General features: G+C 34.8%; 2 protein-coding genes across 2 annotated transcripts in view; one reads left to right on the forward strand and one right to left on the reverse strand.

Moving 5' to 3' along the window:
- LOC137622047 (mucin-22-like) overlaps positions 1–807 on the reverse strand; it is a 39,161-nt gene extending 38,354 nt beyond the window's left edge. Inside the window, exon 1 of the mRNA XM_068352526.1 lies at positions 1–807. This exon is cut by the window's left edge and continues 735 nt beyond it. Within this exon, the coding sequence (XP_068208627.1) occupies positions 1–259 (259 nt within the window). The 5' untranslated portion in view covers positions 260–807.
- Positions 808–8,633: 7,826 nt separating this feature from the next.
- LOC137621598 (dipeptidase 1-like) overlaps positions 8,634–15,000 on the forward strand; it is a 133,812-nt gene continuing 127,445 nt past the window's right edge. The window contains exon 1 of the mRNA XM_068352010.1: positions 8,634–8,897. The gene's annotated coding sequence lies outside the window, so the exon portion shown is untranslated. The remainder of the gene's footprint in view (positions 8,898–15,000) is intronic.

A 15,000-nucleotide genomic window follows, 5' to 3' on the forward strand; every position in this document is an offset into this window, starting at 1 on the left:
TGGAAGAAGCCCAAAGGTCTGGAACGGACGGAGGATTGACTTCCCCCACGGTATCCTCATCGTCAGGGGACGCCAGGAAATATGGCTGCGATTTGGAATTTTCAGTCACGGACGAGATTCTGGTCACTGGTTCACAGGAATTATCTATTCCATTGCATCCCGAGTTCGGCTTTACTGATGGATACGCCGAGAATGCGTCTGGTCGGCGTATAACTAGTATTTGGAACGAGCAGTGGAGTAGCCAGTTACGCAGTTTCATGGTGGGCACTGTTTTACTCACTGAATTCTTTCAGTTCAAAGAAATACAGTTGAGATAGCTATAACAATGTATTATGGGGCACACTTTTCCATCATAGGGATTCGTTAAACCTAAAATGATTAAAGGTAATAATTTTGACAAATAGACAATTGAGAATGTCAAAACATCCAGTTGGAAGATTTCTCATTAAATTAGTCACCTAAAAGTTTTTATACAAAACACACGATACTAGATTAAACTAGTCTCTCCTGACCCTTTAAACTATATCAAGGTTTATTTCAACAAACCACAGTATCTAAAATCATTAGACCGTTAAAGAGACGTATCTACGGAAAAAATACTACTACCAGTTTAATTAAAATATGCCTTTTATCACGCCAGAAACACATTATATTTTATATATCACTTTAGAACTTCCAGAAGTAGGCTAATCAAGGAGAGCTAACGGAGGTGTGCTTTGGTTGTAGCCCCGAATAAACTAATCAACCGACTGGCGATGTGCGCTGGCTAGAAGCTTCAACCTAACAAAGAACGAGCGTTATTCTTTGCGATAATCTCGGATTTTGTATTACCGAAAAGAAGAGCGTTGGATCAAACTCGCTCCACCGATTAACAAACTGATACGATACGAATAGAACATTAAATATGCTTCACCGTCTTCACTATTCACCAGTCGGTCTATTCTCAGGCGTCAGTTCTGAGCATTCCAAATCTCTCAAAAACTATAGAGGATGATCTGACATCAGAGGAAATGCTTCGCAGGTAACCTCTGATCCAATTAAAGATAAGCGGGCAGACACTTTCTACCTGTTATCACCCGATAAGCCCGCGATTTAGAAGGATGTTAAACATTATATTTTCACCTCAGGAGATAAGACGATTAACGCGGGACCCATATCACGTAAAATCTGCTGCTCTTATCAGGGTCTCGAGAGAGATTTAATTAAAATTTAACTGGCATACTTTGATGCCTTATAAGGAATAGCAATAGTTCATCACAATAAGGTTGGTTGGGGAGCAATGATGCCATCTACCGTGTGCCTTGTTTTGGGCACCGTAGCTTTTCATCCTTTCGGCTGCATTGCATTCAGAATTTTGCTTCTCAACTTCTTTAACTTATTCCATTTTTAATTGTATTTGTTTCTATATATAAGAAAATACAACTTAAACCGAAGTCTGAGAGTTGAGAAACCCATGGTCTAGTAGAATCTCTCTCTCTCTCTCTCTCTCTCTCTCTCTCTCTCTCTCTCTCTCTCTCTCTCTCTCTCTCCCATCCTTTTATTTAACTCTTTATTTCTCACCTTTGATGGCAAATTTGAAATCGAAGAGTATCCTTAAAAAGAATTTTGTCCAAAGAGGCTTCATAGTATATAATTAGAATTGAATATTAAACAACAAATATTCAGATTTTCATCCATATATCATACACTTGAGAGCTTCCGTACATCTAGAAATAACAAGATAGAAATAATAATAATAATAGAAAAATACTTTTTAACGGATATTAATAGCGCGTGATGATATATAGTTAAATCCTATGTATACGCTTGTGATGTAACTACAGTATTAAGCAAGCCATTCACGATCTGTAATTACTGAAGGAATTCCTTCAAACTTGGCAAAACTGATCGTGAATGGGGTTGTATGAGGTCTGTCAGTACAACTGTCAGTTACACTGATGAGAATCAAACTCTGCTTGATTTTGGAGGCGGGGCTAACGCGCACTGAAGGGAACATTGACCGTGAATGGCTACCAGTCAGTTAAGTTATCAGTGTGAACCGCATGGCCAGAGTGTGAGGAATGTTGGTGCAGAGATTTGAGTGAGGTTTAAGTAGTTAAGATGCCGGAAGATAGAGAATTTTGGGGCGAATTTTTTTTTTTCATTTATACAAAGAAAAGCCATGCCTTTGGAAATTAAGTTAAGACATTATCTGAATAAATATATATAAAAAAAAACGAAGCGTATGGAAAATTAGCAGAAAAACTTAAAGAAAAGTAACCTGATGCAACCCCAGACTTAGTTAGGAAAAAATCAACATGTACAGGAGTAATTTCAGGAAAGAAGCAAAAAAAGTCGAAGATTCTATGCGGTCTGGAGCTGCTGCAGATGTGTATACGCCAACTTGGACTTACTATGAAGATTTAATGTTTTAAGAAACATTATTTGTTATTTATTTATTAAACAAAAAACAGTTACATGGCTGCAAATCCCTTCCCTGTAGCCAATCCTCACACCATTTTGATTTAGTCTTTCTTCGTTTCTTCTAAGTAGAATGCACCGCAACAAGCCCTAATCCCATCAACAATAACTCATCATCACAAAAAATAGAGGAAGCCATTTCGATTGTCTAATCACCACGGTAGTCTATCCTACACTGATGAACGCACTGACCGTTAGTGGACGTCCCAGTTCTGACACTGAAGGAATTCCTTCAGTAACTACTGATCGTGAATGGGCTGCTTTAGGCCTATATGATTCCTTCAGTCTTTCTTTTCAACAGTGCTTTATAATATCCTTATAAAGGTTATTAAATTAAAATTATGCCAATTCAACTATTATTAATATTTCATAAAAATATCTGTAGTGGATAACATTAGTTTAAGTCGTGAGTTTAAAAGTTTAAAGATTACGCATAAGTTAGGTTAGGTTAGTTTAGGTTAAACCGTAGACACAAGTTTACGGGCTCCCTTGTGCAAGAGCCCGTGGTCTGCATCTTCATTGCAGGTTGTTTTAAAACGAACGAACGAACGAACGTAGACACAAGAGGTAGGTCGCTAGCTCTCATGACCTAACTCCACCCAAACTAGGACCATGGACCTCCAGACAACGGCTGTTGATGAATCAGCAGCTATCTTAATATTTTTTTTTTAATGTGGCGCATTTGCACTGACTCGCAGCGGTGCCCGTTTAGCTCGGAAAAGTTTCCTGCTCTCTGATTGGTCAGAATTATCTTGTCCAAGCAATCTGTGATCAGGAAACTTTTCCGAGCTAAAAAAACACGTTTGCGAGTCGGTGCAAATCTACCTCACTAAAAAGAATTGACTGTAGACATAATAGCTCACCTAAACCATTCTGATCCCACAAGGACAGTAAGGTTATGGACGTTAATGATAACTATCGTGTGCTGGGCGAGGCTCAAACTCCTCTCGAACCGATGACCTATCTATATCAGATTCGAGACTTTTGGATTTCCCGCGTTACTGTTTTTAGGCTAACGTCAACCAAATTCAAGTTCCAAGTTTTAATTCCAACCAGATTCTACTCTTGGATCGAAGTCAGATTCAAACTTTTAATGTCAATTTGATACTTCACCATTAAGCCGATCACATTCAAGGATTTAACTTCACTTTTACTTTCACTTTTACTTTTAGAGGTTTATTTCTCGCCCTCCATCAAACACTAAAGGTCTGTTCAGGCGGGCCTTGGTATATGAAAAAATAATTCCTTTCCAGTTAATATTTTGCTCTGTATCGTTATCAGTTATTTCGCTAGCATTTGTATTCAGGCTTAATAGTTTTCAGGTCACTATTATAACACTTTCTAAAAAGATAAGTCTTCAGGTTTTTCTTGAAGGCAGCCACATTTGTGCTATTCTTGACATCGAGTGGAAGGTCGTTAAAGAGTCTCGGTGCAGCATAACTGAACGTTCTTCCTCCTATTGCATGATTCACACTAATTTCGAATAGTCTATGTGGGTCATCTGCATGTCTAACTCTTACAGTGGCGCTGGTAGCTTCAGGGTAGGGGATCAAGCAATCACGAAGATATTTAGGCTTATCACCTGTAAGTGCTTTGTGAGTCAACAAGCAAATTTTAAATTCAATCCTAGCCTTAACAGGTAACCAATGTAGATCGATCAGTGCAGGAGTTATTCTCTCCCGAAATTTAATGCCTTTTATCAGTCTAGCCGCCCGGTTTTGCACATTTTGAAGCTTCCTTAGTAGTGTATTGGGCAATTTGTAGTACAGAGAATTGCAATAATCAAGCCTTGATATTACATGACTCACCACTAAAATTTTTGTACTGCCCTCTGTTAAATATTTTCTAATAAATGCTATGTTTCTCAGGTGATAGTTACACACTTTCACTGTGTTCACAATTTGGTCCTTCATTGACAAATTACAGTCTATCAGTACACCCAAATTTTTCACAACAGGCACAATCCCAACATCAGCATCACCAATTTTTATACTTTGAATTAACTGGTAATTCTTCAAAGCCACCCTTGTGCCGAAAAACATACATTCTGTTTTATCATCATTTAATTTGAGCTTTTTCCTCTGCATCCATGTTTTTATTTCAGTCATTATCTCATCAATTTTCTTCCCTGTATCTTGTGTTGTTGAAATTGAGAGGTAAAACTGAGTATCATCTGCATATAGTTTAAAACCCACTTTTTGTTTTTTCAAGATGTGTGATAGCTCGATAGTATATATGTTAAACAAGATAGGGCCCAGGACACTACCCTGTGGTACACCCTTCATAAGTATTCTCTCATTGGATCGGTTTCCAGAAACTTCTACAATAGTCTTCCTGTTCACTAAGTAACTTCGCAAAAATTTCAGTGCTTCCTGAGTCACTCCAATAGACTTCAAGTCGTCAAGTAAGTATTCGTGCACAACAGTGTCAAAAGCAGCACTAAGATCTAACATAATTAAAATTCCACACTTTCCCCCATCAAGAAGACCTATCATATCATTCATTATTGAGCACAAAGTAGTTTCTGTAGAATGATTAGCTCTGTAGGCCGATTGATTTTCCGGGAATACCTCTAACTCGTCAATATGCGCCCACAATTGCTCACTTATGACTTTTTCAATAACCTTTGACATGTAGGATAAATTTGAAATGGGCCTATATGAATTTAGCTCATTTACATCACCTTTCCCTTTGTAAATTGGTTTGATCAACGCAGTTTTTTCACAGCTAGGAAAACAGGATTGCGATATACTTAGGTTAATTATGTTCAGGTAAATATTATATACGACTTGTTTGTTTGGAGCTTCACTTATTGAACTGTTTGGGAAAGGGTCGTTTCCACAATATGTATTCTTCATCTCTCTCATAACCTTTAACAAGTCGCACATATTTATCTCCCTAAATTTTATTAACTTCTTTCCCTCCTTCACTGGCATAGCTGACTGTCCCTCCATGTGATTTTGGGGGAAGCCTCTATAGATTTTATCAATTTTTTCACTAAAGAATATAGCAAAACTCTCTGCACAAACATTGTCAGGCAAGACATATTTTTTCTTTAATCCCATCAAATCATCAAGGTTTTTATGAAAGTCCTTCATGTTATTAGTTTTTTTTTACATTCGCCGTTGTAGAATTTTCTTTTTGTTTTTTCTAACAGGATGTTATAGTCATTTCTGGCCTTATTATATAGATTTCTGGCTTGTAAGGATTTGGCTCTTTTCCATCTACCTTCCATCTTACGTCTGTGTCTTTTTGCCTTTAATAGTTCACTATTATACCATCTAACATTTTCGCGTACCACTATTTGTTTGTTCTTTATGGGACACATGGTATCGTACATTTTTCCAAAATTGTCGTTGTATTTCTTGGTATAGCACCCAACACATTCTATGTCTACCATATGTTCACATTGTGTGTTCACACAAGACATTTGCGCTACACTAGCTTCAATAAAATTCTCAGCATCAAAATTTTCCCGTTCCCTATATGTGATCCATTTTTTCAATACTCTGGTGCAATTTATATTAACATTAAAGGTGATGAGTTTATGTGTTTTTGAGATCTCAAAGTCTGGTTCCACTTCAAGGTTTTTTATTAGGTCTGAGTCTTTTCCACATATGACCAAGTCGAGTGTATGACCACCTACTGACGTTGATACCAAAACACTGTTTATTAAATTAAACATCTCAAATACTTCCTTGAGTTCTTTAGCCTTATTATCATTTTCATCATCTACCCAACAGTTGAAGTCTCCACCAATTAATGTATTTTTAATATCGTCCACCACACCCACAAGAATACTAAATTCTTCAATGAATTTAGTCATATTACTCGCTGGTGGTCTATATAATGATATTATATTCAATACCTTATTGTTTCTTGTCAGTTTTAAACAGATATATTCAAACGTTTCAAATACCATTTCATTCATGATAGAAACCCTAGAGAAAGTTTTCGACACAAAGACACCCACTCCTCCTCCAGTTTTGTCCTTTCTTGGTACGTGATAGAAATCATGAGTACACGGCGTCATCTCCTGAATCTTTGAGTTATCACTAATATTTCCCTGCAACCAAGTTTCCGTTAATAAGCATAAATCTAATTCCATTTCGTTAATAAGATTTCTAATCTCTAAGGTTTTATTCCCCACCGATTGAATATTTATCAGACCACACTTAACCAATGGGCTAGACTCCATGATCGGTTCTATTTTTTATCCTGGTAAGCTCCTCCTTGTATACTTTACAGTTATCATCATATGTCCTATGATTCGTATCATTGTAATTCCTCATTGTGCAGTTATGACACTTTAACGTATTTACATTACAATCCGTGGTTCGATGATCCTGGCTACACTTGGCACATACCTGAGTCTTGCTACAATTTTCAGCAGTATGACCAAATTCTTGGCATTTATAACACTGAAATACATTGTAGGAATCATAGATTTTACAGCATCCTCCAAGCGTGGTATATACTCTATCATCTCTTTTACGGAAGACTTTCCTGATAGTTGGACTACACTTTATAATGACGTGTAATTTACCGCTTTGTCTTGATTTAAACTTCCTGATCAATTTAAAGTCTTCTTCATTTTCACATATATCATTCAACCATTCATTCTTCTCCATTATACTGGCAATTATATCATCTTCATTTTCATCAATATTGCAGACCTTGATCTTCGGTTTAAGTAGATCCTTTTTATCTACTTCTACCTTAATGTCATTCTTGACCTCTTCTAAGTCATTTTTAGCCTTTTCTAACCCAGTTTTATCCGCAAAATTAACTACCAAGTGGCCTTGTTTAGAGGTTTTGACCTGTTCGACATTCGTGGTTATCTTCTTCATGATAGTTTTCTTGATATCTGAAGCCTTCTTATTTTCCTCCGTAGATTTTATAACCAAAGTGTTTCTTGATTTCAACTTACTTGCATATGTAGTCTTGGTCACATTCTCTTTTTCGTATTCCATAAGTTTTTCTTTCAGCTCGACAATTTCTTGACGCATATCCATGTATTGAGCAGTTATCATATCCATAAAACCAGACATCTGTTGTTGTACATTTACCTTCATCTCTTCTATGATGATGCTTAGTCTCGTTATGTCATCAACACATGCAGACGCAACACATTTTGGACATTTATAAATGATGTTCCTGCTTTTTAAAAGAGTACTTGAACCATCCCTTAAATTAGAGCAAGCTACTTCATCATGGTACCATCTTCGGCATTGATCGCATTGCATCCCATCATCGACATAGGACTCACAGTGCCCACACATGCCACGATTGCCTTCGTCATCACATTCTTCATAAGCTGCTGCCATTATACTTTCCTCCCTTCCTGTGAGTACCTCGTCAATTTCAGTCATAAATAGACCGAGATCATTCACGGGATTACGTCTTCCTTTTCGTTTTCTAAGGAAAGACATATTGAATCATTTTTCAATGAACTTTTCAAGTAGCCCCACTTACTATAGTAATTTTTTTTAATGAGGCGTAGTTGCACCGACTCGTAGTGGTGCTCTTTTAGCTCGGAAAAGTTTCCTGATTGCTGATAGGTTAGAATTATCTTGTGCAACCCATCAGCGATCAGGAAACTTTTCCGACCTATATCTGCCTCACTAAAAAGAATTGACTATAAATTATAGAGACCGATGAAACGATTCTCTTCAATCAACACTGTTTGTTTATGGTTTTATGTATGGTAGTCAAATTAAAGTCCGTAACAACATCAATCATTCAAATAAAAGATTATTATTTAATCTATTGTTTCATTACCATCATACATTATAATAATGTACGAAAAAGTTTCTGGAAGGAAAATATAACAATAATGAAACTTTCTATTTTTAAATGCTGCATCATCATAGATCCCCCCCATTCCTTAACGTTTCTTAAGAGTAAAAATAACCATACTTTGAGTTTTCCCTCATATCGCAGACGTCGCTATCTATTTTATTATCATTAATCAAAACTCTAACATCCCATTATTAAGTTACGGGGTAAAATATATTACAAGAAGTTAAATTAAGTTTCCCTTATAACTTTTTCATATTGTTTTTCATTGCGGGTCAAATCCCAAGCATCCCTTCATAGCACCAAGGGATAGGAACTTGAGACTCAACTTGCGAGCCAAATGCAAAAGCTCGGCCAGCAGTTGTGGCTGAGCATCGGTGCCGTAAACACGTCTCGCTCTTCCTCCTCCTTATCATCACTGGTGTAGACGATAGTGGACGTTGGCTGTTAAAGAGAAACCATGGAAATTCTTTCGTAAATAACCAGCTACATAGACTTTATAAGAGAGCACTAATAATTTGATGGACTTCTGATGTACGTAATCCTCAGTGTTTTTTAAAAGATGTTGTGAGATAAAGTGATCAACAAGTATCGTCTACGAAAGTTTTTAAGACCACGTGATAAGAGATTTATTTCAGGTAAGTTTTTTTTATTTATTTTTTCAAATTGTTAGATCTGCATTTTGATACACTGACTCCAAGAAGTAGGCAAGAAAAATATGTCACTCAAATTCTTCAAGATAAAGGATTTATTAGCATTCATTTCAATTTCCGTTACAATCTTGAATTACAATAAAGAACAGAAATGATTATGGAAGAACGCTATCCTGTGTTAAACGAAATATTTAACATTTATTCTATTTCAAGTAAATATAGACGCAAGTGAAAATAATATATACAGTATATCCGTAACTGAAAGACAAAAACTGTTGAAAACTACAAGAAATAATTTGCATATTCCATAAATGGAAAAAAAAAATATGATTTATCACAGAGTTCACCTCATTAATTCAAAACCACTGTAGTTCGATTTCAAGGATTCCGGGCTGATATCTTTATTAAGAGAGAGAGAGAGAGAGAGAGAGAGAGAGAGAGAGAGAGAGAGACTGCTGCTCGGGATTTATTAGGTCCTTTGATTGGCCAGTTAGTAACTATATTGGATCCCTCTGGTTACGGCTCATCTTTTCATTTGACTACACATACAACAATTTGTCTGGCCTATTTTTACGCATTTTCCAATCCCCATACACCTGACAACACCAAGATAACCAAACAATTCTTCTTTACTGAAGGGGATAACTACTGCACTGTAATTGTCCAGTGGCTACTTTCTACTTGGTAAGGATAGAGGAGACTTTAGCTATGGTAAGCTGCTCTCCAAAATTATACCATTGTTTTCTAATGTTGGGTAGTACCATAACCTCAGGTACCATGGTCTTCCACTGTCTTGGGTTAGAGTTCTCTTGCTGGAGGGCACACTATCCTTTGTTCCTTTCTAAATGGATTATTTTCCCTATTGGAGCCCTTGGACTTATCCTACTTTTCCTTTTAGGGTGATAGCGTAGCTAGTGATAATAATGATTTCAAAGTTTTATTCATAAGTATTACACACATAATATATATATATATATATATATATATATATATATATATATATATATATATATATATATATATATATTGTGTGTTATATATACATGTGCGCAGATAGATACATAGATAGATAGATAGATGAATTAATAGACAGACAGATAGAATTGGAAGGGAGAGGAAATGAAGTTATTTGAATTTTCCTTTGCTGACAAATAGATTCATAGAAAAAACAGTTTCTCTCTTTCCTCTCCCCATTTGTAAAACAGAACACATAGACTCTGACACTTGTATAATCTGGAGAGAGAGAGAGAGAGAGAGAGAGAGAGAGAGAGAGAGAGAGAGAGAGAGAGAGAGAGAGAGAGAGAGAGAGATAGCTGAATTAATGAATGGTAAGTTCTCTTTCTCTCCACCCCTTTCGAAGGCTTAAGGACCACTGAGTATACTTTACTATATTATTGTTGAATAATGATAATAAGGAGAGTGTGAATTACCATTACTATCATTTATGTTATTTATATTAGGTATTTTGATAAAAATGATAGTAAAAAATAATGATACTAGTGATGAATTTAACATCATTCGTTGTGTCTTTCGACTAATAGAGGTTAATAGCCAATTTCTACATAATTTCGCTTGTTTGTTTTTATTTTAGAACATGCTGTGCTTATAAATATTCAATATACAACTCAAAGTTGTTTATATTTTCGTCTCATGGCTAAAACAAGAAAGCAGAAGCTTTGTCACTACATCCAAAGTGAGTGAATGAACACTGAGCGAATCAACCCCTCTTCCCTGTACTTGAGTCAATTGAAGCCACATTATCCTGTAACTCAGAGCAGCATTGCCAGCTCGGGAGAATAAGGATGCCATTAATTATATACGTTATGGTGTACGCTGTACATTATGTGCTCTGTTTCTTTAAATATAAAATTAAAATGAGTAGTAAATGAGGCAATACGGTTTAGTGTGATTGTCATTTTAGTGTTTAATTCATTCATTTGTTGAACATTTGTTGAAGTCTTCATAGCAATCAGTTTGTAGCCGTCCCCATTTAAGGATGATCTATACTCAACTGTCAACCTTGTCAATGTTTGCGACCGCAGGTGTGTTTCCTACTCAGATGTGTTCATGCTTTCGTATTGTTGCTTGATCTTTTGCTCCTTGGGAAAGGATAAGCCATGAGCACCGTGAATTACATGCAGAAGGGACGATGACATTCTAAAGTTATGTTTAGACCTACTACTGTATTTGAATTTGATGTACAGGGAGCATAGGTCTACCTTTTTCTCTTAAGTTATTATAACTGATTGGTATATAACTCTCGGAGTCTGGTGCAAGCAACAATGGGTTACAACGAGGTTTGAGACGCCAATAACATGGTCAGGTTAATAACATTGTAGCCTATAATGTAAAATAGGAATTTCTAACGACAGCTTATCTTTATTGGTTTTTGTTATCATAATCATCATTATATGAATTATATGTTTAGAATTAAAAGACCACTCAGTAACGTGTCATAGCCAAAGATGAAAAGAAAAAAAGTTATTTTGAATTAGCAGTATTTTTTTTAAATTCTTCTATTTTCTTTATGATAAAGATCAAATGTTTAACTACACACATACACACACACACGCATATATATATATATATATATATATATATATATATATATATATATATATATATATATATATATATATATATATAATCCTGTCACACTCAGGGTGCGGGGGAGTTGGTACACTCGGAAACCATACTCTCCCACAAGTTGCCTAACCAGCGGGTTGTAGTTGGGAAAAGGAGGGAATGGTAAGGGCTGAATTTGTGTGTGTTCACTGTGCCTATCTATCTAAATATTTAGCTGTTATTTTTGACGGGTCACCTACACTAGTATAACAAATTTTACTGATCACCCGTATAGGAAAGTAAGGCGGCCAATATTTCTAGTCTCATTTGTCGTTAGCTTGTGATCAAAGTTATTGCACTTATTATTTATCATACCCAAAGTGTATAGGAAACAGTTTTACTCGATATTTGAAATCAAATAAGGCAAATAGTGAAAGAGGCAAGTTAATGATGAAGTAAATATTCTGGTTATACGCTTACCTTCAAATATCTTAGTCCATGCTGTCTAGCCAATAGTTTCATAAGTAATTTCTTCATAGGCCAGGTTTGCATTTTCATGGTAATTGCAGATTAGGCCTAGTTTATATATACAATATTAAAACTCAAGCCTTTAGTCCCTTTCTTCATGATACTACGGCATACAGCCAGATCATAATTTTCATCGTGATTAGTCTAGGCCTAGTCGACAGGTTTATAATAAAGAAAAAATAGGCCTAGTCTTTATATTGCAGGTGTTTAGAGATTGCTTTTAAACCTCCTGCTTTACGCCCTTCCTGATTACTTCTTTCCATTTGGTTTCCAATCTCCCAACTTCTCACTCTTTGAGCAACTGCTGGGTAGCCTTCCACCTCCACCCTGGGTTGCATATGGGTGCTGATTGTTTTCCCGGTCCATATGTTGTCTTAATTCAGTAGCAAAGTTTTTATCTTATCATCATCCCCTATTACGCCTATTGACGCAAAGGGCCTCGGTTAGATTTCGCCAGTCGTCTCTATCTTGAGCTAAAAGATTCATCATCTCCTACTTCACGCTTCATAGTCCTCAACATTTCTAGTGCTTTGTGGATTATCTTATACTAAAAGCTTAGTCCTTATTTCACCAGAAAGAAATTATTATTATTATTGCTTGCTAAGCTACAACTTTTTATAGTTTATATATGAAATATGTTTTAGTGTTAGTAATGCTTTTTAAAATGTTTTATTTTAATTGTTCACACTTTCACCGAACAGGTTTTGGAGTTGCTCTTGGCCACGTGAAATAGGTCTGGAAGTTGTCCTTATTGTCATCTCCCCCACATAATAGAGAGCAAGTGTCTGGATATTATTATTATTATTATTATTATTATTATTATTATTAGCTAAGCTGCAACCCTAGTTGGAAAAGCAAAAGGCCAAAATAGACTAGTGAGGAAAGGAAATAAGAAATTAAATAAACGATATAAGAAGTAATGAACAATTAAAATAAAACATTTTAAAAAGCATTACTAACACTAAAACATATTTCATATATAAACTATAAAAAGACTTACGTCAGCCAGTTCATCCTAAAAACATTTATTGCAAGTTTGAACTTTTGAAGTTCAAATCACTTTTCAAATCATTCTATGACACAGGATATGTCCCGGAGGTAATTCTTGCTTTTGTAGTTAAAAGATGACTTATACGCACTAATTATCCCTCTTGTCATCGTCGCTCTGGGCAATATTATGTGAACTGAAGTCCTGAATAACTTTCTGATTATTCGCTGCTGAAAAAAAAATGTTGCTAATGACGAAACTTTGGAGGAGTTTCAGTGTAACTAAATCTTTTATGTCATTTCTCTTACTTTTATATGTATGTAGGTATATATATATATATATATATATATATATATATATATATATATATATATATATATATATACATTATATATATAAATATATATATGTGTGTGTGTCTGTGTATGTATATATGTATATACACACATGTATATATTATATATATATATAATGTATATATATATATATATATATATATATATATGTATGTATATATATACATACACACACATATGTATATATATATGTATATATAAATATATATATATATATATATATATATATATATATATATATATATATATATATATATATATACGTCAATAGGCGTAGAAAGAGATGGTGGTGATGAGGATTATATATATATATATATATATATATATATATATATATATATATATATATATATATATATATATGCATGTGTGTGCGTGTATGTGTGTATATACTTACTGTATATATTTTAAGAGATCAAGGCACACATAACCCCTTAATATTATCTATCCATTTCACCTACATCGCCACCGGACGATCAAAATAAATATTAGATGATTTCGACCCTACAGTACAAATTCCTATCAAATACAATATCTGTGTTCAAATCAGCCAATTAACGCCACGATTCCTGAAAGCCGAATTTCTTCTTTACAATCTCAAATATTAAGATAGAAATAAGTCATTATTATTAAATTTATAGGTTAAGGATGTCTGGTTTCAGTACCAGTTCCATCAGAATAGATACTCACCAGAACGTCAGCCGGGCGAGCCCAACCCCCAGATCAGTGTTCTTCCTAGTAAGCAGCTTAAATTCACGGTCCTAATCTGGGATCGAATTGCTTCCATGCAAATGCTATGGTAAGGAGCTCTTCTAGGAGAAAGACACAATCCAAAATCAAACCATTGTTCTCTAGTCTTGGGTAGTGCCATAGCCTCTGTATCCGTACACTCGGGCACGCTATTCTATCTTGTTTCTCTTTCTCTCGTTATTTTGAAGTTTGTATCCTCTTGTTATATATATTCAAGTTTTTATAGTTTGTATATGAAAGATTCATTTTAACACTATTATTGTTCTTAAACTTCTCTTGTAGTTTTTCCTTATTTCCTTTCATCACTGGATTATTTTCCCTATTGGAGCCCTTGGGTTTATAGCATCTCGCTTTTGCTAACTAAGGTTGTGGCTTGGCAAGTAATAATCATAATAAATACGTTACTACTGTACTAACAAGGAGGTTTTACAATGGGAATGATAAACATTTGAATGGAATTGTACATATGAAGTGATTTTATCTCAAACCAGGATTCGAATCTATACTTTTCAGGGTATAGGGAACTATTATACAGTAGGGTTTCAGTGTCATTGCCACAGTCCTTTATGTATAGGTTGCTGTCTCTTGGCTCTGCCATTCATGAGCGACCTTTAAACCTTTAAAGGGGGTAATTGATATTAATGAATTTTTAACGCTCACGTACACACACACACACACACACACACATATATATATATATATATATATATGTGTGTGTGTGTGTGTGTATGTATGTATGTTACGTACAAATATATATATATATATATATATATATATATATATATATATATATATATGTGTGTATATTTATACGTGTATGTATATATATATATATATATATATATATATATATATATATATATATATATATAGTGTTTTTGTATATATACATATTTTTTAT

This window comes from Palaemon carinicauda, chromosome 28 (assembly GCF_036898095.1).
Source record: "Palaemon carinicauda isolate YSFRI2023 chromosome 28, ASM3689809v2, whole genome shotgun sequence".
NCBI lineage: Eukaryota > Metazoa > Arthropoda > Malacostraca > Decapoda > Palaemonidae > Palaemon > Palaemon carinicauda.